This window comes from Kwoniella mangroviensis (assembly GCF_000507465.2).
Source record: "Kwoniella mangroviensis CBS 8507 chromosome 1 map unlocalized Ctg02, whole genome shotgun sequence".
Classification (NCBI taxonomy): domain Eukaryota; kingdom Fungi; phylum Basidiomycota; class Tremellomycetes; order Tremellales; family Cryptococcaceae; genus Kwoniella; species Kwoniella mangrovensis.
Genome location: NW_027062534.1, coordinates 618,027 through 644,544, shown reverse-complemented (window position 1 = coordinate 644,544; position 26,518 = coordinate 618,027). Strand labels below are relative to the sequence as shown.

At 44.3% G+C, this 26,518-nt stretch overlaps 12 protein-coding genes across 12 annotated transcripts; 5 read left to right on the top strand and 7 right to left on the bottom strand.

Annotated features, from left to right (window-relative positions):
* Positions 1–283: 283 nt before the first annotated feature.
* Positions 284–2,007, bottom strand: I203_105329 (uncharacterized protein; the record flags this gene model as incomplete). Its single annotated transcript, XM_019144495.2, has 3 exons — positions 284–454; positions 524–631; positions 730–2,007. 3 exons carry the CDS (start codon positions 2,005–2,007, stop codon positions 284–286), a joined length of 1,557 nt encoding a protein of 518 aa, XP_019005830.2.
* Positions 2,008–2,509: 502 nt separating this feature from the next.
* Positions 2,510–3,285, bottom strand: I203_105328 (uncharacterized protein; the record flags this gene model as incomplete). Its single annotated transcript, XM_019144494.1, has 3 exons — positions 2,510–2,639; positions 2,731–2,806; positions 2,967–3,285. The coding sequence occupies 3 exons, from the start codon at positions 3,283–3,285 to the stop codon at positions 2,510–2,512; spliced, it is 525 nt and encodes a 174-aa protein (XP_019005829.1).
* A 1,283-nt stretch (positions 3,286–4,568) lies between these two features.
* On the top strand, positions 4,569–6,208 carry I203_105327 (uncharacterized protein; the record flags this gene model as incomplete). The annotated part of the gene is made up of 5 exons (XM_019144493.1): positions 4,569–5,512; positions 5,615–5,741; positions 5,821–5,901; positions 5,987–6,066; positions 6,136–6,208. The coding sequence occupies 5 exons, from the start codon at positions 4,569–4,571 to the stop codon at positions 6,206–6,208; spliced, it is 1,305 nt and encodes a 434-aa protein (XP_019005828.1).
* Positions 6,209–6,581: 373 nt separating this feature from the next.
* On the bottom strand, positions 6,582–8,362 carry I203_105326 (uncharacterized protein; the record flags this gene model as incomplete). The annotated part of the gene is made up of 5 exons (XM_019144492.1): positions 6,582–6,680; positions 6,774–7,600; positions 7,746–7,866; positions 7,930–8,255; positions 8,320–8,362. The coding sequence occupies 5 exons, from the start codon at positions 8,360–8,362 to the stop codon at positions 6,582–6,584; spliced, it is 1,416 nt and encodes a 471-aa protein (XP_019005827.1).
* Positions 8,363–8,738: 376 nt separating this feature from the next.
* Positions 8,739–11,775, top strand: I203_105325 (mitochondrial Rho GTPase 1; the record flags this gene model as incomplete). Its single annotated transcript, XM_019144491.1, has 13 exons — positions 8,739–8,781; positions 8,871–8,929; positions 9,007–9,088; positions 9,146–9,288; positions 9,364–9,465; positions 9,537–9,656; positions 9,715–9,816; positions 9,895–9,984; positions 10,081–10,217; positions 10,363–10,948; positions 11,078–11,209; positions 11,302–11,498; positions 11,577–11,775. The coding sequence occupies 13 exons, from the start codon at positions 8,739–8,741 to the stop codon at positions 11,773–11,775; spliced, it is 1,992 nt and encodes a 663-aa protein (XP_019005826.1).
* A 364-nt stretch (positions 11,776–12,139) lies between these two features.
* Positions 12,140–13,156, bottom strand: I203_105324 (uncharacterized protein; the record flags this gene model as incomplete). The annotated part of the gene is made up of 1 exon (XM_019144490.1): positions 12,140–13,156. One exon carries the CDS (start codon positions 13,154–13,156, stop codon positions 12,140–12,142), a length of 1,017 nt encoding a protein of 338 aa, XP_019005825.1.
* A 950-nt stretch (positions 13,157–14,106) lies between these two features.
* On the top strand, positions 14,107–15,784 carry I203_105323 (uncharacterized protein; the record flags this gene model as incomplete). Its single annotated transcript, XM_019144489.1, has 9 exons — positions 14,107–14,287; positions 14,417–14,744; positions 14,824–14,864; positions 14,947–14,967; positions 15,023–15,039; positions 15,111–15,143; positions 15,198–15,350; positions 15,433–15,564; positions 15,623–15,784. 9 exons carry the CDS (start codon positions 14,107–14,109, stop codon positions 15,782–15,784), a joined length of 1,068 nt encoding a protein of 355 aa, XP_019005824.1.
* A 103-nt stretch (positions 15,785–15,887) lies between these two features.
* On the top strand, positions 15,888–16,303 carry I203_105322 (uncharacterized protein; the record flags this gene model as incomplete). Its single annotated transcript, XM_019144488.1, has 2 exons — positions 15,888–16,023; positions 16,101–16,303. 2 exons carry the CDS (start codon positions 15,888–15,890, stop codon positions 16,301–16,303), a joined length of 339 nt encoding a protein of 112 aa, XP_019005823.1.
* A 256-nt stretch (positions 16,304–16,559) lies between these two features.
* On the bottom strand, positions 16,560–18,213 carry I203_105321 (uncharacterized protein; the record flags this gene model as incomplete). Its single annotated transcript, XM_019144487.1, has 5 exons — positions 16,560–16,687; positions 16,787–17,186; positions 17,311–17,478; positions 17,566–17,824; positions 18,020–18,213. The coding sequence occupies 5 exons, from the start codon at positions 18,211–18,213 to the stop codon at positions 16,560–16,562; spliced, it is 1,149 nt and encodes a 382-aa protein (XP_019005822.1).
* A 438-nt stretch (positions 18,214–18,651) lies between these two features.
* I203_105320 (uncharacterized protein) lies at positions 18,652–21,266 on the bottom strand (the record flags this gene model as incomplete). The annotated part of the gene is made up of 12 exons (XM_019144486.1): positions 18,652–18,929; positions 19,010–19,215; positions 19,344–19,598; positions 19,660–19,696; positions 19,758–19,870; positions 19,940–20,051; positions 20,108–20,269; positions 20,420–20,595; positions 20,694–20,855; positions 20,916–20,933; positions 21,004–21,062; positions 21,144–21,266. 12 exons carry the CDS (start codon positions 21,264–21,266, stop codon positions 18,652–18,654), a joined length of 1,701 nt encoding a protein of 566 aa, XP_019005821.1.
* A 381-nt stretch (positions 21,267–21,647) lies between these two features.
* I203_105319 (uncharacterized protein) lies at positions 21,648–22,837 on the bottom strand (the record flags this gene model as incomplete). The annotated part of the gene is made up of 4 exons (XM_019144485.1): positions 21,648–21,967; positions 22,042–22,135; positions 22,239–22,416; positions 22,542–22,837. The coding sequence occupies 4 exons, from the start codon at positions 22,835–22,837 to the stop codon at positions 21,648–21,650; spliced, it is 888 nt and encodes a 295-aa protein (XP_019005820.1).
* Positions 22,838–23,932: 1,095 nt separating this feature from the next.
* On the top strand, positions 23,933–26,383 carry I203_105318 (uncharacterized protein; the record flags this gene model as incomplete). Its single annotated transcript, XM_065517746.1, has 10 exons — positions 23,933–24,042; positions 24,107–24,194; positions 24,260–24,361; positions 24,452–24,959; positions 25,035–25,075; positions 25,147–25,214; positions 25,303–25,557; positions 25,687–25,820; positions 25,881–25,952; positions 26,028–26,383. 10 exons carry the CDS (start codon positions 23,933–23,935, stop codon positions 26,381–26,383), a joined length of 1,734 nt encoding a protein of 577 aa, XP_065373050.1.
* Between the last annotated feature and the right edge of the window lie 135 nt (positions 26,384–26,518).

The window sequence follows — 26,518 nt, the reverse complement described above, 5'->3', positions numbered from 1 at the left end:
ATCGTGAATGAGCAGCAGCAGATATTATCCTTCAATTTTCTTTTCGATAATCAGTCCATGGTATGGTATGTTTGCATGTATGATACCAGTACAATACCGTCGAGTCGACCTGTCAGTAGAGAAATGCACATTGAGAATATCAAATTCATATATGTAATCATCCTTGAGCGATCGACAATAATTAAGCAGGTGAGAATAGCAATCCAAGCAAAGCAAAATCAAATCGATAAGAGAGAAAACGAAGACTGTATTCATCTACCTATACCAGGCGATCACAAAACCCTTATGACCTCCTGCCCCTTCCAACAGGCCTCCAATCAATAGTCTTCCCTCCAGTCCTCTGAGCAGTCCTGAGTGGTCTGACTAGCGCACCCAATTCTGAAGCTCGGGAAGTATCAGGATCGGATGATGGGTCATAATAGTAATGCGGTAGAAGCGGATGACCCGATGCGTCCTATAAGCGAACAAAAGCACAGTCAGCATTATCTCCCCCCGAAGTTTTGAACGAAATGGGTAAACTCACTTTACCGTGTCTCTCGACTTTACCAAACATCCTATTTCCTTCCAACGCATCGTGTACCCAGCTGGACCAGATTTTCTCGGAACCATGTTCTTTCAGACTTGGTTGGGACTGTAGTAGACGAGAAGACAAAACAATCAGTACAAATTCGATAGCTTTGTGTCATATACAGATGCATTCATACTGTATATGCAATACGAAGGACTCACCTCTAACATATGTTTGACCAAATCGGGTAAACTCAATTTACTCGAACCTGAAAAGACCACTGTCGAAGCGATGATGGCAGGTAAATCCAAATCACTAGGTACGGGTGGCGTTACTACAGGTGTGTTGGCTCTACTTCCGTGACCATGACCATGACCATGACTGGTATGCGAGATCGATTCGATCCGTTCAGCTTTAACTTGCTTTTCCTCTTCTTCTGTTACTTGGGTAGTTATTGGTTCGTCCTCTACTTGGGGTAAAGGCGAATGACGAGGTTCGGAAGGTGGTGAAAGAGGAGATGATTGTCTAGACTGTCTGTCTTCTTCATCTTCTTGGGGTTTTTGCGACTGCGCTTGTATGACTATCTCAAGTGACTGAGGTTGCTGAGGTAAGACGACTTCCTCAGGCTCTGAAAGTACATCGTCATCATCCATTTCCATAGATACCATAGGTGGACTCGAAGGAGGCATTGAGCTACCCATTCCCATATCCATCCTCAGACTTTTGACTGGACTGGAAGAGAACAGCCTTTCCCTCTCTTCTTCTTTCTCTTGGGGTTGTAATTTGACCAACACTTTACTGCCGAAGAAATCCAACTCTACTGACTGCGTTGAAGACAGTGCCAAGTCGAATTTCTGATTCTGTAATAATCTCACACCCCTCTTCTTCTTGGTGACCTTCACTTTCATACCGTTTTGACCGATTACTATCATCCTGATGGTGTTTTGTTTCACCAATTCGATAGCGGCATGTACCCTCGAAGCGTGTGATGCGTCTTTCGATAGATGAATTACTCTACTTTCATTCTCAGGATGATTCAGGAGAGTGAGGAGGTGCGATGGGATAGTGGATGAGAGGGAAGAAGAAGAGGATTTGGCGTTAGATTGTTTATGTCGGTGTCTACCGAATATCAATGTCATTCCTTCTTCCAATACCAACTCATGATCGAATTTAGCTTCTGGTACTTGCTGTCGAGGGGAGTGTTTCGTAGGAGATGAAGAACTCATCATGAGTCTTCGGTTGGGCGATGATGAAAAAGCCACGGTCGATGTGGACGGTGTCAATGGTCCACCTGATAAGACCCTAATAGGTGCTGGGACGGGAACAGCGGTGTACTTGATGGGATGGTTGTCTTCGATACTGATATCGGAGGATGGGTGGGGTGTCATGTACTTGTGGTGTTGAGTGACGGACACGCGTTGACGTTTGACTGATGTGGGTGTAGCCATCCTTGAAGGGATGCGCTTGAGGGGTTCGAGGGGGGTTGAGTGGGATGACATTGGTGTTGTAGTGGAATGAGATGTGTTCTGTGGGTCTGATGAGTCGCAATCGAGAATGAAAGAGGGAGAAGGGATCAAGAAGGAGAAGGGGATGAGGATGAAAAAAGTTCAAGCAGGGTGGTGTATGGTGTCAGAGTGTGTCATGTTGAGAAATCAAGAGACGAGTTGGTAGAGTGGTGAAGTGACTTTTTGCGAAAGAGAGACGCGTCCTTGGTGTGAACATTACGGGGGGTCAACTTAGTGCCATGACGGGTGGATCACGTGACACCCCATCCCATCACCAGAAAATCAAAAAGAAATCAATCAATCGCCGCGATCGTATCGAGAGGTGTGGCGTGTCATACATATCCTTTCTCAATCAGATATGAAGGAGCAGCCTCATTTGCAGGATGCAACCAGTAAAATCACATGTAGTTTACATCCGCGATTCATGTCTGTCACCAGTATATCGGTATATCTGTATAGATAGGAGTAGTATAGCAGAAATAATCAAATGCAACACCTATGATACCATCTTACCCGTTTCATCGGTCTGCTCATTCGGCTGTTCGACCACCTGCCATCCGTCTTTCTTCAAGACATCCAAGGCTCTGTCGAGTTTCTCTGAAGGTACGAGGATGTAATCTGTAGGCCTATGATTTCCCCAAATGCAGGACATCAGGTCACAGGATGATTAAACAATTAGAAAAGTATTCTAGAGGAACCTCGGTGTATTTCACTTACCACGTCGATATCGCATAGATGTTGATTTCGGCTGATCTCAGAGGTGTGAGGAATTCATGTAGTATCCCGGTCAAGCCTGCGATGTATTGCAATTATCGTTAGCTCTCTTGTTGCCTTCTACTAATTCTCTTCGTCCATGTGATAGTATCACACCCTTTAATTCACCGTCATTCCATCGTTTCCCCCTTGCCTATTTCTTCTTTCCCCGCTATCTAGCTAGACAACAGCTCACTTACCAATATACAGTGGTCCCCTGATCTTGATAGCTTTCCAAGGCCCGAACCACCTCCCAGCATCACCATCACCCAACTCCTTCAACCCCCTCACTTCTCCATCTACCACCACACCTTCCTCACCCGGAGGTAAGGCAGCTACGACGCTCACTCCAGCAGGTTCGCGAGTGACACTGAAATAGGGGTATCTTTCGTACAGGTTCGGAGTGAGGTGAGGGATGATGTTGAGGGGATAGAAGAAGGTGTATATTGGGAGTGGTTGGGGGATCAGGTGGAGGACGGACATCAGTTTGTTGATTTTTTGATCGCGAGGTTGAGACATCTTGATGGATTTGGTCTGTGTGTGTATGAGTGCGTGGGTGTAACAGCTTGGTTATCAGAGACGTGAGGGGTATCCTGCACTGTATGTATCTATATGTATATATACCTATGCCTTAGAGCGGCACGAGAATGATCTATTTGTTATCGCAAGACGAAAAGTATCCATATCCTCAGTCATACGTCATGGGATTGGCGTAGATAACCGAGCACAGATAACCGATCAAATCTCTTCCCATCTCAAACTCAATTCTCATCGCTTATCTCTCATCTCTCATCTATCATCCGTCCACTATCGCTTCACTTCATCAGCACTCTTATCAACCATGAGAGTCACGATCGCAGTCACCTCACTACTTTTTGTGTCGCTCATTTCAGCTTCACCTATAGAGGTACAAAATGCGCTTAAAGGGATCTGCCCGAATTTTGATGTGAGATGTGTGAAAGATGGAGATTGGAGGAATCCCATTGGGACAATCGGATCGAAGGGTGAGTGTGATACATCCAAGATGCCTAACACTAGCTACCACATACATGGTGGACTTTGCGAGTGCCGTATCGAGGCGAGTGATGTCTGGCCGCTGCATCTGGAACGATTGTTGTGATACGTGGTATACTAAGTTTAAGCTGACCCAACCTTTCAAATCCGACAATCAGAATTCTGCAGAGAAGGTGTGAGATGTAATCAATGCGAACAGTCCAAGAATACTAGAGAATGCAACAGGATGTTCAAGGAGTGTGAAGGGCAGTGTGAGGCTTATGGACCAATACCATTTTGAAAGAAAGTGGGATGGTTGAGTCCGAAGATAAATTGTGCGGGGGGGAGGAGAAGAGGACAATGTACCACGGCACACGATACACATCAACAGAATATTACATACCAAGCAACATCTATGATACCATATCGAAAATCAAAATCAAAATCAAAATCAACGAGTCAAACTGATACTTGGACAAACCACTTATTTCGATCCGGCCTGATCTATCGTCTATACGTCACATCCTTCAATATTATATCTCAATCTGAGACAAACCATTCCTCGTTCACTTCTACAACGATGAACCAACACCCAATTTCTTCTGCCCTAATCAGGCGAATCAACACTACATATAATCATGTCCGCAATCCACCACTCCTCGCCTGCTCTTTCACCCACCCTTCTTAGCAGAGCAAAAGCAGGTTTGATACCTACTCACCAGTCCCGGCGACATACCGATAATCCCAACCCGTTGATCGGTTTTCCATCTTTTCAACAATAGAACCACTGGTAATTTCAATCTCTCAAAATGTACACTTCAACTTTACTTTCCCTTTTACCCCTCCTCGCTGGTCTACCAGGTATGACCGTGGCACTACCTCACCATTCAGGACCGAAATTACCTTTACCCGCTTTACTTCGTCGACAAGCCCAAGGTCAAGGGCAAGGTGCATTGGAATTACCTCCTTCTCTCAATACACCCACTGCTTCTCTATCCTTATCGATTTCAGACGACACACAACCCACACCAGTACCAGTGGATCTACCATCTTTATGGCAAATCAACACTGTCCCGCAAACGTTACTCGCCCAAGCACAACCCCAAGTGGAATCAGTCACCACTTCTCCTACGGCCTCTGTAACTTCGAGTGGGGATCTGTTTGTGCAAAATACAGGAGATTCAGGAGTCACTCCAACGTCCACAGCTGTTAATATGGCTACAGTGGAATACCAAGGTGATTCGCTGTTACAGCCTACCTCCATTTCCATGGTTATGGCAGGAATGGATATGGATACGAGTACGAACACGAACACGAATACGAATATGGACATGGACATCACGGCCGCTGCGGCTGCCGCCATTACTTCGATGGTCGGGATCTTACCTTCGGGCTTTAATGGTAATAGTGGAACCATCACTTCGTTTGCTAGTTCTACTTCAACTGCATCTTCCACAACGACTAGTTCGGCTGGTACAGGAGCTTCAACAACATCGATGGTATCTAACACGTCTTCTTCATCTGCCATAGTCTCTGCAACGGCAACCGTAGCGGAAGCTGCCGGTATCACATCTACATTCACATCCACTGATACCTCCTCGACTCCCTCTACCTCCGCCTCGGACGATAAGAGCAAGAAGATCAGATATAAGCATTGTTCCGATACCAAAGGTACGGTCACGGAAATCAAAGTGAATCCATGTGAGGGTGGTAAAGGAACTATATTGGATCCGTGCCATCTCCAAGCTGGAAAGTGAGTTGATTTCGGTATCTCATCTCCCTCTACATAATTGTTTTGATGTGAGAAAGACGGACGATCACTGATAATTTTGTTTTTTTCGTTGTAATATGATAGGAACTACACTATAACTCTCACATACGTTTCACCTGAAGATTCAACTTCACCACGAGCGAACTTGGTGGCGAGAGATAAAACTATGTCAGATGGTCAACAGCATTTCCCTTATCCCGGACAATCATTTGTGAGTCTTTATTTTTGAGCCTGGCTTCCAATGGAACTATAAATATCAAGCATGCTAACTTTTTGTTGTCCGGGGTCAGGACGCATGTCAATATACTTCATGTCCTCTTACGAATCAGGAAACTAAGAGTTACACATACGAATTTGCAACCATGAACAATGTAAGTCATCATCAACTTTCCCCAACCTGATTCGTCCCACTCAATCATCTTGCATTGATTTTCGTACTGATTTGACTGTCAATAGCGATTCGATCAACTTACATTTAACATGACTAACGGCCTAGATGGCGATTCGCTTATGTGTGCCTACTTCCCTGTGACTTTGTGAGTATCAACCGTGACCTGTTCTTCATGCATTGTTGTTCACTGATAACCTCATTTGTGCGTAATTAGCATGCCAAGTCTAGCGGGTAGGAGTTTAGGAAGGAATGTCCCTTTTGGCGGGTTAGGAGCTAGGTGGTATTAACTGGTCGATATTTGTAGATAATACATATATGAGATGCATTTCTTGAGAATATCATAAGACCGAAAGAAATTGCTTAGATTAGGTGATCCCAACAATAATAGGATACTGTTCACCCAAATCTGATTTCTGTATAAGTAAATGTATGACTAAATATAAACAATATCAGTCTGCCCGTCGTATTGTTTCCACGATCGATCTTCTTAACACAACAGGTCGAGTACAGTAGAGTAATGCTTTAACATGCATATCCTATCCTTTAACTTAGACTATAGATTAATACAAAAATCTACTTGTCAAACCCCACAAAGAAAGAAAATCCAATAAATGATAATACCGAAATATCATGAGCAACCAATCCAAAGAAATGATCCTTCTAAATCTCTTTCCATCCACCACCATCATTACTACTCAACATTTGGCTGACTAGACCCAAGCCAAACACCATCACATGGGCAGTAGCGGCCATACCGAACTATCAAGCAATATAACATATAATCAGTCGTCATCATCCTTACAGTCTCTGAGGAAATCAAGGTAATTGAAAGACATAGGATATCATACTCACGCCTCTGTATAATTGTCTCACTCCAGCGAACCAACCACCTTCATCCCTTTCACTCATCTTCCTCTTCCTTCTCACTCCCGTTTCTTCCTGTAATATCCTCCATATAGCTTCAACAATCCCTACGTAATTCTTCTCTCTTAACTTGACAATCGATCTCATCTCTTTGTGCTTGACACCTTCTTTCGATCTCGATTGTAATTGTAATCTTTTCCTAACGGTTTCGATAGGTAACAAAACCAGCAGACTTGACAATCCCAAAGATAGGTCAATGAGACTATAGGTGATGGGAGAGAAATCAGGTGATATCTTGAATTGTCTTTCGATAATTAACGGTATACTCAATGTGAGTAATGGTCGAAGGGTATGTTCAAGTATAGAAGGTAATAAAAGATTTTGGTGGAAATATAAATTTGAAAAACCACCTTCATCTTCTATAACTTGTTTGAAGATCGTTACGCTTGATGGAGTACTAGGGTGACTAGTAGGTAAAACGATCAATCTCGTTCGGATCAATTCCAGAGGAGAAAGTAACAGATGGGTAAAAAGGTGAGATGTAACCTGAAGTGCTAAGGGGATAGCAGGATTGGGTAGAGCGCTAAGTGAGATATCGAGATTGACCGGTGAGTTGGGCGTAAGGATGAGTAAGAATGAGTGAATGGATGGTTGGAGGATGTTGGATAGGAATGAATGGATAGTGGAGATTAGTTGAGATTTCCAAAGGCCTGGTAAACCCTCGGAAGGGGTATAGCGAATTCGGCGGATCATACCCCATACACCGTTACCGCGGGATACCTCTGGGTCGTCGTTGAGAAGCCAAGATGGGTGGACTGATTGAGAAAGTAGGATTAGTCAGACTCTTAACATCGTTTTAGACGGGACTTAATAAGATAGGTTGTACTATAATGATGTTTATACATCCCAACGAAGGTAAAGGAGATTTGAGGTAAGTAGTATTTTGACCGTAATACTCACGATCAGGTAGATATCCCGAGGCATCTGTCTCCACCAAGATCTCAGGGGGAGGAGCGAGTGGTGCAGGTGGTTGAGCAAGTCGATCTGAGAAGTACATATCTGCTTCTTCGGGATTACTTATCTGCGGTGCGGCGTCCGTTTTGAGTCCTTCGTATTTCTCATTGTAAATTGAAGGGCAACTTACTTGATCATCTTGTAATTCAAATTGTTCCTTTTCTCTTATCCCCTCCACATCCTCGTCTGGTGCATATCTCTTTCTGGGTCTGTATTCGACTTGTAATAACGTTTTACCCACTTCGAATGGCATACCCATCGCTGTTGTGAGGTATTCAGAAAGGAACAAGTTGAACGGTCGACCCATCATTGGTATAGCTAGGTTTTCATCGTCTTCCACTGCTGCCGAGAAGGACGATGGGACGTGGGACGGTGCGGTTGGGTTGGGAGAGGATGAAGAGGAGGATGGAGGTTGAACGGAGGGTGGGAGGAATACCCATTCTTCAGCTGGGGGTGCTATGGGCGTGTTCGTGTCAGCTACCAGCCAAGAGATATGCAATGTGGGTCGAAGGAGACTCACTGTATAGACCCCTGACTGACTGGGGACGTGATGAAGTGCTCATCCTTGAGTGTTGTGGTGGCTCTATACTATGAGATGCAGTTGTTGTTGACGATGTTGATGTTGATGATGATACTCACTGTTGTTGCCACCCTTTGTACATGAGATGAGATGACGACGGGATCAAATTGTCAATGTCAGTGGATGCCGCGTTTGAATTGTCGGCCCTCGAATGACAATGATTGGAATTTTGTTGTTGTATATCATCAACTCGACAACCAAGACCATATCATCATCACAGATCACCTTGTCTAGCTCTCACACCCTCAAAAAACGATATCTAGGTACTTGCACGAGATCAACAGACGTCTTGGACATCTTGCTAGCTTTGCTCACACACATCATTCGACACTCTCACACCTACTCCGCGCTGACCCGGGATGCCCCGACGTGATCTCGTGAGAATAGTATTGGTCGGTGATGGTGAGTGGACGTGTGGTGACATGCATATGGCACCATGCCAACGGCTCTGTACGGGAGGGTGGCTGATACGTATGCATGACACGATGCAGATGGAGTAGGGAAATCATCAATAATAACGTCTTTGATCAAAGAATCATTCGTGAATAATGTGAGTTCATTGATTGGTCCCGACTTCTCCCCTACTCCTAACATTACCAGACTAAAACATGTACACTTCTCAAAAAGGTTCAACATGTCGTACCGGAGGTGACTATACCTCCAGAAGTGACTCCAGAGAATGTCACAACCTCAATTGTAGATACTTCATGTATGTCCATTCTCTTTCACAATACGCAACCAAGCTGATGTTGCGTTCTGTGGATAGCAAATCCCCGTTCTCGAGCTCATTTATTGTCCCAACTCACGCGAGCGCATGTGATATGTCTGGTGTACAGTATATCCGAACCAAGTAGTTTTGACAGAGTAGCGGAGTATTGGTTACCCCTATTCAGGAGGGAAGGTATAAATGTGAGCCTGCTTGCTTGCGATCGAATCAACCAATAATGTAGAGAAGCCCAGCTGATGATGAAGCCGATAATGTAGATACCGGTGATATTAGTCGGGAATAAGATTGATCTGAGAGGTGGACAGGTGACGAATCAGGGATTAGAAGATGAGATAGCACCGATCATGAGGGAGTTCAAGGTAAGTCTTCCGCATCATTCAGTGCAAAATTCAATCGGACTACTAACTTCAGATGAAATGATCGTCAATAGGAAGTCGAAACGGTCGTAGAATGTTCAGCATTATTACCACTGAATGTATCGGAAGTATTCTACTTCGCTCAGAAAGCTGTACTGCATCCTACCGCCCCGTTGTACGACTCCAGGGAACATGTGAGTTCTGTCATGTTCTGTATTTTTGGACCCGTGAGCTGACATGTCGGTCGTGTAGACACTGAAACCAAAATGCCTAGAAGCACTGAAACGTATATTCAGGATATCGGACGTAGATAAAGATGGGTTATTGAATGCCGTAGAATTGAATCAATTTCAGGTAAGTCACTTTTTCCTCAATCCTTCTTTTGACTCCAGAACGAGGTAAATTCATGCTTAAAATATGTTTGCACGATAGCAAAAATGCTTCTCCACGCCGTTGCAGTATCAAGAACTAGAAGGTATACTCGATCTCGTTCGATCATATGATCCATCAGCTGTACTGCCCGTCCCTACATATTCCGTCCCTTCCACCCCCTTACCTCGAGATCCAACATACGGTCAGTTAGGTCAGTCACCGCCTGTCCTCTCTCCTCCCGGAGAGGGTATAACGGAATTAGGTTTCTTGTATCTTCACACGATATTTATACAGCAGGGGAGGATGGAAACTACTTGGACGGTTTTGAGGAAGTTTGGATATGGGGAGGGCTTGGATCTGAGAGAGGATTTCTTGACGCCAAGGTGGGTTGCCCTATTCCATTTTCGCTACCTTTCCATCATCCCCGTATCGGATACACTATGATCCTATCGCATAGCGCCATGCCATCCATGAGACCGTTGTGAAAGACAAATAAATGCTGATACTGTATTCGTTCCACTCACGCAGATTCGACGTACCATACGATTGTTCCGTCGAACTATCACCTCTAGGCAATCAGTTCCTCACGGACATATTCGAAGCATACGATAAAGATCAGGATGGAGCCCTGTCTCAATCCGAATTAGATGAGCTCTTCTCGACTTCTCCAGGTAATCCATGGTCGGCTAGTGGATTTCCAGATAGTACCATCACAGATGATATGGGCAGAGTAACGCTTCAAGGGTGGTTAGCACAATGGTCAATGACTACATTACTAGATCATCGAACGACCCTCGAATATCTAGCTTATTTGGGATATTCCTCTACACCATCTGCATCTACCGAACCACCCCTGAGTACACCCACGGCATTACATATCACTCGACCGAGAAAGCAGGATAGAAGGCAGAAGAAAGTCACGAGATCGGTATTCCTATGTTATGTCCTGGGTGCGACTGGTTCGGGCAAGACGAGTTTACTGAGGTCGTTCGTGAATAAGGGATTCAGAGGTCATGAGGATGGGTCCCCGGGAGGGTATGGGTATGAACCGACGACGAAAGTGTTGAGCGTGGTGAATTCGGTGGAGATCGAGGGACAGGAGAAGTATTTAGTGGTGAGTGAGCATACCATAGACAAATGAACCAAGCCAAATTCACTGGGCTCTTGTCTCCGATCCAAGCTTTTCTATTTCTTCGGTTTCTTTCGGATCTCTCTCGCTGACAGTGATTTGCACACCTTGTAGCTCCAGGAGTTCGGCTCAAAATACGAATCAGAGACATTGCGCAATTCCAAGAAATTAGATATGGCCGACGTTATAATTTACGTGCATGATTCGAGCGATACCAATTCGTTTTCTTATATATCAAATCTAAGGGTGAGTTCGACGTGAAAATTACCAATCTGCACCTCACAATTTTTCCCTTCTTTGTTTGATAGAAGATCTTAGGCTCATATGGTTACACGTAGCAACAATATTCACTTGATCATATACCTGCGATTTTCGTTGCTACCAAATCGGATTTGGACCTGGCTCAACAGCGTCATGAAGTCCAACCTGATTCGTATTGTCGTCGATTAGGACTACCGGCTCCAATGGCCGTCAGTGCTAGGTTGGGACCAATGACGAATCTCTGGGTAGCGATTACAAGAGTGGCTTTGAATCCGTAAGTGTCTAATATCATGCCTCAAGTATTTACTCAATACACAGCGACCAAGTCGGCTTACCCGTTGTTTGCACTTAGAACATCATCGCTTGCTCGAGGTCCTTCATCGACCATGTCCCCCGCCCAGAGGGTACGGATGATAGCGTCCATCACTCTGGCCACTACTACTTTTACGGCTGTCGTAGGTATCTGGATGAGGTATCAGGGGTACACACTCAGAGGTATATGGGGTTGGATAGGGAGGATAAGTGGGTTGGGCAGAGGTGGCCAACAGTAGTAGGACGGATCCAGATCGGGATGTACAGTATAGTGTTGATCATAGTTTAGACCTGCATATAACAAACAGTATCTGTCATCGTCACATATACACATATAATGATGCATTGCATGGTTTCTTAGATTCAGATGGACCATGCAGCTTCGGTACAATACAGTACTGATGTTAATATATATATTCACATCATCGTATATGAGGGTTTAATTTGGATGAGCAAAAACGTGTACCCATCATGTATATTGTACGTTGGTATATCAATAGTGAGTATGGAATGAGTACTTGCTGTAATGAGCCCCTCGTGTATGGGTTTAACTGATCAATCGATGGGTACTGTACTAGCATTGTTTAATCTATTCACAACCCTTTATACCGTCTGGTATCCTTGTGACCTCGCACCTACACCTTTCAAAGCCTCTTTGATACCTTTCAACCCCTCTGACACTCTTTCCAGTCCCTCTGCCATCTCCTGAGAACTCCCAGAAGATATAGACAAGTTGAGCGAGAAATCAACTTTCGGTGAACCAGATGAGGAAGCAGAGGTACTGAAGTGAAGCGACGACGACGAAGAAGACGCAGAAGGAGGTATGTTGAGATTTATATGAGGGTAGGAGTAATCGGTATTGTAGATTGTTATTTCCTCTAAGTCGATTGATGGGGGGTGACACGATTCGGTAGATCTGGCTGTCGATCTTTGCTTTGCTTCTACATCATCTTCTTGGGTGGTAATTTGTATGTTCCCAGAATGGGGATGAGGGTTATTGGGAATATAAGTCTCAGAGATGAGTTGAACAGGAAAAGGGGACGGTCTTACTTGATGATTATATGGATTGATATTGATTTGACGATGAGGGTTATACCATCTATTGTATGTTGGATAATATGGTGTAGTAGGGTATGAAGGATATGTCGATGAGCAATTACCAAATATATTTCGTCTTACTCTTGGTCTTGGTCTTGGTCTTGAATTTGAGCTCGATTTACTTTCAGTGTATATGGTATGAGCGGTTGAAGGATATTTTGACTCATCAAATCCTATATTGTGAGTCGACTTTCCATCTACACTTTGCGACAACTTCTCTTCAGGTAAGCTGTTGAAAGGGGAACGCGAGAACGTGTCTCGGGATTGATAAATGTCTTCATATCTCGGTGGTGGTGTTTGAATGTGATCAGGATCGTTTCCAAATAGATCTGATTTATCTCGCGATGTAAAAGTAGAAGTAGAAGTAGAAGTAGATTGACCCGACTGTTGTCCATATTCATCATGAGAAGATGATCGATCATCCTCCGAAGGGTCAGGGCGGGAGAAATCTTCCCACCCTTCTGGATATCGCCATCCTTCTTCTAGACGAAATGGCATATGTCGACGTAAATCATGGAACATACTATGATGAGATACCTTGGGCAGGTTGGCACGCGATCTACAACAAATTGCCACTCCTCTTTTCAAACCTTATATACTATGCCAGTCTACTGACCGGGACTATGACTCTCGACGAGATCTCATCAGGCTCATAGCCGATCTCATAGGTACATAGCCCTTCAGAGGACTGGTCTAGAGCTATAAAGGAGGTGTTTCACTTTGACACGTCATCTACAGAGATGCTCGCTTGCTGTAGCTCAATCATAAAGGAGGGATGGAAGACAAGCTAAGAGCGATGCGGTACAGTAACCGTACTGAGATAGGCCAGGTCAAGCGATACTGTACTGTCCACTGAGATGGGTAGGTTGAATAGGTAAGTTACATGGTCAAAGGTGTCCCATCGTGAATCATCTGCTCTTTGACAGTCACAGTATCACATGGCCTCATTGCGCTTTGTCCTTGCTTGCTCATCAAGGGATCAATGGTCAGAATATCAAACATGAATGAGAAATAGAGGTCCAAGCGTATAAATCATTTTTTTTTCCCCCTCAATGTGTTGTTTGTCTGATCGTAACTTCCCATACCGTAACTTGTGAGGATCATTGCTCCCTAGATCTCCCCGTTTCCCCCACCCACGAAGCGAACAGATGGGAAGTGAAACACATCCTTTATAAGCATACTCCTTGCTGTATTTCGGAGATTGCTCATCGGAGTTGAGTGATGGTCTACTGTACTGTGTATGAGTATGAGAAATAAGCTTAAGTTGATTTACGCCCTTCCCACTAATTCTTCTTTTGACCATCAATCATAATCACAATCACCCACCATCATGCAAACAGCACACAACGACTACCTGCACATGACATATATAAGGAACCATCATCACCACCATCTCTTTCTTCCTCTTGTCTTTTCCCATTTTGTCTCTGATTGATAACCTTATTCTCACTTATCATGATATCACTCGGAAAATGCCAAAAAGACCCACTTCACCACCCATTGAAGATGCCCAACGAGCAAGACCAAAGCCTCGTGCAAAGTCGTATGGCCTAGGATTGATGTTACGTGGTGAAGATGTAGAGGATCAAGCGAGTAACGTCGACTCCCAAGGTCAAGGTACGGATAATACGACTGCGGCTGTATCAAATGATGGTCAGTCGCCCTACTCTGTCACATGTCATCTAACACAACACACAAAGCTTTGATCTCCTTTTTTACGAGATGTAAAAGACAAAATTCACCGAATAACAATTAGCTGATGAGTGTCTGGTGTCTTGGCAGATAACAACGATACTAAATCCCCACCTCCAAGTTGGTTACCTACCTTACCACCTCATGAGTTTATACAAGAAGAAGAAACCATCTTACCTTCTCTTCAACCTCCAATTATACCACCAACTCACTCTCAGACTCAGCCCCAGCCACAGCCTTTAGAAACGATGACAGCTCCTACTCATACATTATCACCAACACCTTCAACTGAAAATTCTACTTTACCGCCACTCACGCCCAACACCCAATATGCCATGGGTGGTTTGAACGGATCGACAGGTCCACCCAGTCCAACGGGATCAGCATTCACGTTTACTTCAAGTATGCAACATGCTGTGTGAGGATATCCTGGCCTGGCGGCTGACTTTTCTAGCCTTGCAGCTAAGCTAATGCATGTATGTCCTTCTCTTCGATAGCTTTAGGGAAGATGAAGGGAGGTTGTATAATGCTGTTCAGGGTGAGTGGCGGATTTTGCTGTTCACATTGCCAAAAAAAACTTGAACAAGGTTATGTTTATTCTGACTGATTGTCGCGTTCAGATGACTATGCACTACCAGCTGGTAAGTCATCGTCAGCACTTAATGAATGTCATGATCACTGATGAGCACAGCACAGATACCGAAGAGATTCAGGTGAGCTCGATGAGTCATAGTATTGGTCTATATTATCGAAGTATCTGCGAGTTGATTGTCAATTCTCCCAGAGACTGGATATACAACATCATGCGATCCGCCTGGTGAGTACTACACGACTTATGATACCCATTTTGACCTTGTGTTCATATCCCAAGCTACTCGGAGGCAATTACCTCCCTCACGTGGGAGATTATCTACGTACCCATTCGCCCCTTGGGAAAGATATGAGGGTACTGGATTTAGGATGTGGGACTGGCAGTTGGTGTTTAGAGATGGCAAGGGAGTTTTCAGAAGCAGAATTCATCGGTGTAAGTCATCTCTCAAAACACCATAATTGATCAACACTGTGACACTACCCTGATCTCACTCTCTACTGTGTCTGCGACAAAGATCGACCTTGTACCAATTCAACCTGACACCTTGCCCGATAATTGCTCGTTCGCAATGGACGACATAACCAAAGGTCTACCATACCCTGATGCTACATTCGATCTGGTCACTGGAAGACTATTAGTTATGGGTGTGAGTGTTTAAGATATGACTTGCCGGGTGATTACCAGTACTGATGGAAAGACAAAAGCTACGCGATTACCCTTCTCTCCTTTTGGATATAGCGAGAGTGATCAAGCCTGGCGGGATGTATGTGGCTACCGAACCAGATATCAACTTGATTCTCCCCGATGGCCGCTCCACAGCGGGCTTGAAAGGCTGGGTTGGCTGGGAACAGGGATTGCAGAAGTAAGTAATGTTTCGATTGTACTACTGAATGGCAATACACCCCCCTGCCTTATAAACATAAACCGCAACGGAAATACGACTGCTAACAGCTACATCGATCATACACAATGTTCAGAGCGATGCTCACACGCGGTACTGATCCTCATCTCGCACCGAAACTACCTGAATATTTCCGCAATGCAGGTATCTTCAATGATGTCGATTACTTAGCATTCGATTGGCCTCTCACACCTTGGTCTCAAGGTGAGCCCATACGTCCATCTCGCCGTGTCATACGTTCGCTGCAAGGACCTCCATACTAATGAGAAACATCTTTCTAGACCCTAAACAACGTTCAGTCGGATCAGTGATGATGCGTGATATTCGCCAATTCCCAGATACATCTCGATTACTGATAATTGATGCTGCGGGCATCTCACCAGTCGAATATGATAGAATCAAGATCAGGTTCTTACAGGAGATTGAACTGGATTATAAGATCGTTTGGAAATTGTGGTCTGTTTGGGGGATCAAGTCTGGTTGATCGTTGTTAACATGGTAGAAGTATTTGATCATACATCAGTGCATCTTTGGCTGAATTCACAGGAGAAATTCCTTATTTGATTCTTGGTTTTTGATATGCTCGATTTATTTATAATCATTTGCTTGCTCACCTGTACTGTATAAACATATGCTGGGAATTAATTGTTATTATTATCAATTCCTTTGGGTATCCTGTCACTGTTGCTATACACCATCGTTATAGTCGGTTATGGATAAATCAGCTATCTTGAATCAATTTACTCGCTCAAAACCTCTTCCCATAATTTCTCTTTGGATACCTTTCCAGCATGAGCATACAACTCTGGTACATCCTTATCTTCAGATTCCATAACAAGCGCTTCGAACGGTTCCCAAATGACGGGACCTGGTAGATAATACAGTAGGAATGAGTCAACATTCCACCCAACTGACATATACGGATTTATAGAGGTTGAGGTCGACATCATCAATTAATCTCACTTACCTCTAAATCCCGTACTGAAAACAGCTTTCGTAACTTCCCCGACCCTCGCCACTCCCAGATCCAGATCCTTCTTATCGTCTCTCACCCCCTTACCGGCACTCCTACCAATATAAGGTAAAGCCCTCGCACAAAGTACCCAAGTGGATCTAGTAGAATTATTGGGTCCTTGGGATTTATGCCATTCGTCAAATGGACTTCCATCCAATAATGCAGGATTCGGAGGGAGGACATCCGAAATTTCCAAATAGAATATGAATTCTTTAGGTATATCTTTGATCCTTTTGATTAACTCTTCGAAGTTTGATGGGGAAGGAGGAGTAGAGGAAAGGGGATCGTAGCCGTATGTAGGAGAAAGGGCCATTTGAGCTGTGTCGAGACAGATTCCAAGATTTGGTCGAGCCTATACATTTACCGAACGATAAAAAACAGATCAGAGCGAATCAACGAATTGAAAGTTATGATCAGATCTGATACTGTTTCGTATTCACGCCAATGAAACATTGCAGATGAACCTATCCACGTACCCCTTTTTTAACTATTTCCAAACATCGCTCCCAGGTAGGATACCTCGGTGAGAAACACCAAGGTTCATAAGCTATCTTTATAGGTTGGGCTATATCCGCTAACCATGCTAAATCTTGGGCAGTTTTGTCGTCTCCTCCCGAAGCATCTGGTTGGTCGTTGGCTCCGACCTGAGAGAACCATGGCCTTGGGCATTAGATAAATACTTTGACTACACCATATTCGTCGATTCATGAGATAATTATCGGATCACTCACCTGTAAATACTCCACTCTCAGCTTTTTACATAATTCGATCCACTTTTTTGCTTTCTCTTTTACCCATTCTTCCCTCTCATGTCCCTTGGGCCAACCATCAAATTGATTCAAGGGCTGTAACATCAACAATCTTAATCCGTGAGTTTCTGCCAACGATTTGAGTTTAGGTGCATGCGAATAGAGGGCATCCCATATCTCGTGGTCGGAAGGGGAAGGTTCGTCATCTACTTTCCATTCTTCGGGACAAGTCGAGGGGGGTCTAAGACAGCAAAAGATAATGCAAAGGAGATTAGCAATGACGGCAACCTCCAACCTCCAACCTTCGAATCAACAAGGATAACGCATATCATCATTGTATTTCATGTTTCGATGAGATGATTGCTGGGAGATAGAACTTGATGTAAAAGATTGTATACTGTAAATAGTATGATATACAGGTACACGATCCACTCACAGATCGACTTGACTTTGTACCCATGCTACATAATTTCCAAAACCCAATTCTACATTCTTCCAACCGTTTTGAGCCATAGCGTCAAATTTCATCTCGAGGCTATGGGCCGGATTCAAGCCCAAACTCGGGGTCGCATAACCTATAGGGATAGCATCGAGTTCTTGAGGTGTGATAGGCACCTGGGAAGATGTCATGATGATAAGAATTGAGCTGAAAGTAGGAGAATGGACTGAACTAAACTATGAATCGCTTTATGTATCCATTATAGACAGAGAGACCATTACTACCTACGAGAGTGGACTGTTATGGTGACATATAGTGGAGGTCCCAGTAGGGTTCTTCCATGTGACGTCAAATGAACCCATCCAAATTCATGGCATCCGTAACCGGCGGTAAATCGGATTCGATTCACTGGAATCAGGAACAGGATTAGATACACGTGGAATGACTGGAATCAGCCAATGCAGCCAATCTCAGGAGGGCAAACTTGCTCAAAAACCACTGGAATTCGAAGTCATCTGCATACCCAGATACCTAGAATGTCCCATGCAATACTTATCATACATGATTGTAGAAATGTCCATCGTATCAATCCACTCGATCCTTCATCACTGTGTATTCTGTATGTACGTCTACAAAACCATGAGAGCACCACCTGCTACCGCACCCATCACTCCCACAACACCCATCAACACACTCCCAGAAAGAGCCACCGAAGCACTGGAACTAGCACCACCTCCATTACTTCCCGCAGGAGCAGTACCCGAACCTGACCGACTCCCAGTCGCAGAAGAAGATGTCGAACTCGCTCCGGAACTTGATACAGGGGAGGGGGTGAAGACCCCACCGGAAGGTTCGGAAGAGAGACATTGAGAGGCAGAGGAAGACGCATCCTCGGCTGTGTTTGGTCCTACATAACAATATATCATATTCAGCACACAATCTTTATATCCATGGATAATGGTTACAATGGAGAAACCATATACCCACGAGTAGGACTCAAGGTGGCATTGCCAGCGAAATCACATGAAGTATCGACAGGGTTGAACTCGTAGTAAGCTGACATGGCGTAGGATAATTTGATAGCTGGAGAACAGTATGAGAGTTCTCCGTAAGTACCTGAGGTACCATTGCCGCCTATAGGATCACAGGAAGCAGTACCGTTGGTGGAAGATCCGAGAAGTTGACAGGCATAGCTGAAAATGTGTATCAAAATCAGCATAAAAATCAACAAGATGGACTCAGGAGTGTGAACGTCATATGACAAGTGTAGCTGCATATGAACATGCAGGTGAACAATTCTGTTCATAAACAAGGCACTCACTTCAACAAATCACCAACGATCGTGGGTGAATTCGCGGTGCTGGACCTGACCAAACATGACAGAGCCTTTTCGTTTATGCAATTACATACTTGCTCGTTAGGCGTTGGTGGGAGAGTGTTCGATGCGACGAGCGAGGAAGATTCGGATGGACAGTTGGTCTGACCGGCAGTGACGGAAGATTTGGCGGGTGAGTTAGGTGGAGATGTGGCGTTGTATTGTGTAGAGAGCCTGTTGAAGTCATCTGAGGTGGTGACACTATACCGTTTCATCAGTATTGAGCAACCTTGCAAATGCTGGAAAAAATCATGCAGCTTACGTATTTCCATCAGAAGAGATAGTGACCATTCCATAGCCTAAACTCATGATTGTTAGCTTAACGTCCCTGCTAAATTCGACGTGGGACGTCTAGCTCACCATCTGAAGTAGGGAAATAGCTGAAGGCCACTCCACCGCTGAAGACATCAGACACGGGGGTACTGAACAGAGCAGCGACTTCGGTCCATAACCGAGGAGGAGAGAAGATACACCTGTGTGTTTTGCATGAATATCTGCGAGTCATATATCGAGAACACATATAGGAGATAAATGCGACTCACCCATACTCTGACATGTACGTAGCAACAGGGATATCCTGCATACCAGAGACAATTGCATTCCATCCTGATGCATTATATGACGAATCACCACACCATTCGTAATTGTTCAGACCTATTGCACTTGGATCAGCTATAATCTACGTATTGTCGAGGGAGCAGCTGACTCACCATACAAGTCAACAGCAATGTCGTCGCCACCACAAGTTAGATATTCTGCTAATGAGTTTCTGAAATCGGCGTCTCCATCTGTCGCAGAGTATCCCACGAGAGCTGAAGAGCTGACAGATTTGAGATAGGCTTTGATGTCTCTTGCGGCGGCTTTGACGTAGGCTGGGGGATAGGAGGAATATTAGCCATCAATTCAAATCACCGCCTTGTATTCTCGCTTGAGAGTGACCCCAACTAGAGCACCAATCCGTTGTATTTTTATCTCCCTGACCTCTCACTCGATGGCTTACTTGAGCAGATAGATAGACTCACGAGCAGCATTCGTATTGCTAACCTGGGTGATCACCTCATTACCAATATTGAACCCTAAGATATTGTCATAATTCCTGAAGGCGTCGATCGTCGAGATGTATTCGTTGAGGAGATTGGTTGACCAAGAAGGGGAAGATCGGTCTATCGATCCATTCAGGGGAAGAGATACGTCGAGTCTGTGCGAGATATGACAGGTGTTAGAGCGAAAGGGAAAACATTACAGGTCGGAAGGGGCAAGAGTGGATCAAGTCAACGGAATTTCGACGATACTCACAATACGTAGATCCCATTATCACTGAACGTCTTCATACACTCATCATGATTCAGACTACTGTTCACTGAATAGACTCTAACGGAGTTCACACCCAACTGTTTGAGGTACGGTAGATCTCGAGTACAATTCTGAGGGGAAGATAAAGGATCGTGGAATGATGATCTACACGGTACGGGTATACATCAATGGGGTGGCAAACAGTGTTTTATATGCTATACTCACGGTTCAGGAAATCCACCACTACATTACCCAATAAGAGATCAGCCTTATCATCTATACGTCTTGTGAATGCACAGTAGGTATGACTCACTTCGCAGCATTCGCTTCCGACTCAGCAGCAGCTTCACCCTGAGGTTGATAAGCTACTCCCTAATCGAACATTTAATCATCAGCTTTCTCATCTCGAGGGGATCAACTAGACATGCATAGTATACTTATACAGATACTCACCTTGATATAGAACCTAGATCCACTCTCATCATACAGATATTTACCTGTCCGGGTGATCTTTGGTAAAGCCGATGTGAGGTATAGGAATGGTAAGCCCAGTAAGGCCAGGGATGAGAGTTTCATTCTTTCTTGATGCTCCTGTTGGTCTCTGTACTATGTATGTTGATGATCGATGTTTATGATGAGATGCAGAGATGTCTATGATGAGATGCAAAGCCAAGGAAATGTGTAGGTATGCAGCACTAGGTTGTCAACGAGGCCAAGGCTTGATTGAGACTGATTCGATCGGTTGGGTTGTTGTATGTGGCTGTGTTTACATTAATTCCAGAAACACGCTCGGACCTACTCTCCCCGCTCTCGGCATGGAGCACGTGGCATCGACCAGACACTGCACACATCTCATGTTGAGTTCCAAATATAGCATGACCATCCCATACAGTGCTAGCAACAAACATCCATATAACCCAAATATCCCGAACGAGATCGATAGACCATAGACTCCCGCTATTCCCACAAAGCTACCAATCTGACTTCGATACTTTCCCTTTCCCTCAGCAACTCTTCTGGTATCCCCTCAGCATCATTATCAACTTGTACCGCTACGTGACCGCACCATAGCACCTCTCCGTTCTTCCCCTGATCTGAATCGTAGCATTTCAGAAGGATGATCTCGTCAGGCATTTGATGTCGGATGTAAGACCACTCCTGACCTGGTGAATGATGGAGATCATGTCCGAAGCCATACTGAGAGGCGTGGGTGCCTATGTCCTCTGGAAGGAGGGTTTTAGGGTCGAGCATCGCTAGAGGGGCGTTGGTGACTGGTCCTATATTCGCATAGTAAACCAACGTATGATCAGTCTCCAGTCGTACTAAGATAAGTATTGACATATTGACATACCATGTAAAGGTCTCCATATATTGATTATCTGACATCTCTTATATTCTGACATACCTTTCCCAGCAGCTTTACCACATAACTCATATCCCCATTCCTATAAACATGGAACAACCTCGATTATCAGCTCAAACAATGAAAATGGATGATTGTGTGCGTGTGCCAATTTATAACTCTGAAATGCAGAAGAGATCACTCACAGCACTCTGATCCACATGAGCTACACCAGCTATCGGTTGAACTCTTTCTGTCGGTATAAAACCTTTTTCAGGTTCTTTTTGCTTTTCGACTTTCTTCTCTTTTTCATTAGGATCGTTCTTTCGACAGACCGAATTCCAAGCTATCACTTTATCGCATCCTAGAATATTTTGCAGTATTCTATTTCATCATCGAATAATTAGCTCATCTCTTGTTAAAACTTCCACCTATCTGATTTCACTTTATACAAGAATGGGCAACATGAATGCTGTCATGATGATCAGATAGTAAAGCACTGCACTTACCCTTCACATTCCTTCAAATACGCTTCCGTACCCTTCTCACTAGGAATCTCACTCAACCACTTACTCTCATGCTTCATGATCCCAAATCCCCTGGTCTTCAACTGCTCCAATGGCTCTACCGGGGTCCCTTCGAGTTCTGGACGAAGGTTCGTCACGGGTACTCTGATCTTTTCCAGCGGTTTAGATCGTCCAGGCTGCCATGTCATGTAAATCGATAGATCATGATCCATCCGATTCGGGGGGAGGGTGAATCCTATCACTGCTGTAAGCTGGTCGGTCGAGATGGGTGCTGGCATGATGACGGGTTTCGTTTCTTTTCGTCGAGCGAGAATTTCTGGAAAAATAGAGAGATTTTGCCTTTGTAGGTATGCTGAGTTCTTGTGTTTCAACTCTTGTTATTGATGATAATAGACGTCTTCAGATCAGATTGATAGTTTGTCCATTCATGAATTTAGTATGAAGGGACTTTGATAACGAAATATTTCGTTGATCCGGTTCAAGCTGATACGGCTACAAGTGCAGCACAGTCAAGTTTATCTATCTTTTTTGATATCCCTCCGCTTTAATCGTATCTACAAGTATATGCAGAGATAAGCTTTCCCGAAAGCATATGTCCCATATCGGCGCCGAAGATACGAGTAGAGTCGTACATATGTGGTTACCAATGACTGGCGTACCATATTTTACTTCCGCCGGTGTTCTCGCCTATCTAAGTTCGGCTTTCATGGAACAGCTAGGGCGAGTCACACGAGCGCAGTACCTTGATTTGGAGGGGTATCAATGTCAGCCAATCATGAGCTGCTGTTTACCTTAGGTTCAAAACACTCAAAGAACAGAGGAATCTCAAGGTATGCGGTAAAAGCAAACGTGTAGACGAGAAATAAAGTTTACTCGAAGCTCACTAAATCGGTCATATCCGAGGCGCCTCGTTGTACCTTAGGAAGAATCTCTTATCTTCATCGGCGTGATCTCTCTGTATTTTGATTTATTAGTTAATCCTGTGTATAGATGGTAGCATGTGATACGAGTTTCTTGGCATTGCTATCCACTTCAGTTATTCCGGGCTTGACCTTCCGACGCTCACAGGTTGAGGTACCTTCGGCCCACCTGAGTCGAAAGTACACCGACTCTTATTGAGTGGCAGCATGTCACAAGAGGCAGATAAGGATTTTCTTCCTGGTTCCTCTGTTTTTTGGCTTTCCAATTTTTCCGGACTAAGCCCAAGAAAGAAAGATAAGGTCGATTAACCTTCATGTCAGTACCGTCTCAAAAGATCTGAATCATGCATCTCATATCGAGATATGAAAAGTATATAATATCGGTAATCAAAAAGACAACGATGCGTGCCCCACTTTTCAACACTTTCAAAATACAAGGCAAAGCTTTGCAAAATGGGCTTTCAGTTTAAAATTCCAAAATTCCAATTAGAAGTTCCCGGCTCGGAGGGACGTGAGAAATCGTTAGAGAATGATGATTTGTTACCTATCCCTTTGGAAAGGCGGTAAGTCCATCACGAGTCAATCAGTAAAGCACAGTATTCGTACTGATGTTGAGAACGATAATAGGACATGGACTTTCTGGACATTCAACATATTTTGGTTCTCGGCTGTTGGTACTGTTGCGAATTGGTTAGGAGGAGGAACTTTCTTGACCGTATGTAGCACTTCTTCCACTAAACGGTACGGTATATTCATGGGCTGATCGAGTGATTGTTGCAGTACGGTATATCAGTATGGGATGGTATTCTCTGTAATTTCTTTGGATACCTCTTAATCTCTTTGTTCATGGTAGTCAACGGTAGAGCAGGATCAGTATACCACGTAAGCGATCATCCTCCATCCTTTCACGATCAAATCAAGCCATTGTACTCGAAATGAACGATAATACATACTTATCCGACTCCATTTCAGATCGGTTTCCCAGTCTACTGTCGATCCTCTTTCGGGATCTACGGATCCCTCTGGCCAGTCTTCAATCGTGCCCTATCAGCATGCGTATGGAACGGAGTCAACACCGTAACAGGCGGTCAATGTATCTACATCTTCCTCCACACGATATTTCCCTCCATCGCCAAATTGCCTAATCACATGCCTAGTAATAGTGCATTAGATTCTGCTCAGATGGTTGGATTCTTCTTATTTTGGTTTTTCACCTGTACCGCCCTGTTCCTTTCAGTCCCTAAGTGGAAGATCCTCATTCACATCAAATTGGTCGCCTACGTATTAAGTTGCATAGGTATGCTCGCGCTGGCATTGAAGACTTCGGGAGGAGTAGGGGATACCTTAACTCAAGGATCGAAAGTACACGGATCGGAAAGAGCTTGGTTGATCGTTAGATTTACATTGTTGAGTGCAGCTGGGTGCAGTACTTTCGCGAGTAATGCTAGTGATTGGCAGAGAAATGCGACTCATAGGAAAGGTAAGCTGGAAGCTGGTCAAATTATTGAAATGTGCAGTACTGGATTCTGTCGCTGATGGCCGGACATGATGAAAGATCCTGTCATTGGGCAGATATTCGGTTTCCCAATGTCAAATGTAAGTAAAAACGTTTCATACCGTATAATGACAGGAGCTCGGAGCTGATCGTCCAAAATACTGTCTTTTAGTTCATCACCACATTGGTCGGTATGATAGTTGCTGCCTCGTCGGAAAAGGCATATGGCACGTTGATCTGGTATGTCCACTCTTCCATCTCCCATTGCCCTGGCATTCAACAAAGAGACCACTGACACTGACTGTCTTTGTATCGTTGTACTGTGTAGGAATCCCTTAACTTACCTCGATCGAATCCTCACCGAAAACTATACCCCTACGGTACGATGTGGAGCAGCTTTCATTTCATTCGGTTTCACCTACTCTGCATTATTCTCTTGCGTATTCGAAAATGTCTTACCGGCAGGAAACGACATTTCATCTTTGTTACCTCGATATATCTCTATGAAGAGGGCTTTCGCAATTTGTATGATTATGACTATCGTTATTAATCCTTGGTACCTCCTTGGTTCGGCTAGTATCTTGTGAGTCGACGAGTTTCTGTTGCGCTCCGTTCGCCGAACGGCGGAGTACCACGTAGATATGTGGATACGTGGATCCGGGAATTCATGGACAGTAGACTAATTTGATTTTTCGTTGGGGTGTTACTTCAGCATTTCGTTCATCGCTTCGTACCAAATCTTTTTGTTTAGTATCATCGGTGTACTTTTGGTCGATTACTACATCTTAGCGAAAGGTAGATTAGACTTAGCTTGGTTATACACTGCTAACAAAGAAGGTCCATACTGCGAGTGCAGCTTACACTTACTCGAATAATATGAGCAGATCAAGCTGACTCCACTTGAAGGGTACACTTACGGTTGTAATTGGAGAGCATTCGTGGCTTATGTTGTAGGAGCAGGCGTCAATTTCGCTGGATGTAAGTCATCAGTTACTCCCTTGTTCCACAAGACGCAAGAACAAAAGCTGAATGCTTACCATGGATGATTCGTAGTCCTCAATAACATGGGGGTCAAAGGCTTCTCGACCGGAGTGGTCCGTTCATTTTACTTCGCATTTATCACCACGGGATGTGCGGCCGGACTGACCTATTATCTATTGGCAACTGTATTCCCCCAAGCGAATTACAAGATTAACAAAGGAACCAAATTCAGAGAATGGACTGAAGAGGAAGTTGAGCTATACGTGGCGGGTAGTGAATGGAGAGAGAAAGGTGAAATGCCACCTGTCATTGGTCGAGGTGATTCAACACCTGAACTTGGCCCTTTGTATGGATCGGGAGTGGTAGAAGATGTTGATGAGAAGAAGGTCGAAGGTGTATCTACAGCGGTATTAGAGGCGAGAAATTGATTAGTTGGATGATCATACAGAGTACACAGTAGTAGATGTCAACGACGAGGAGGCGGGGAAAGAAGATTACTGTAATGGGCAAAAAGGAGTTATCAAAAGTTCGAATCGATGTTAGTTGTTAGTCGTCAGTAGAGA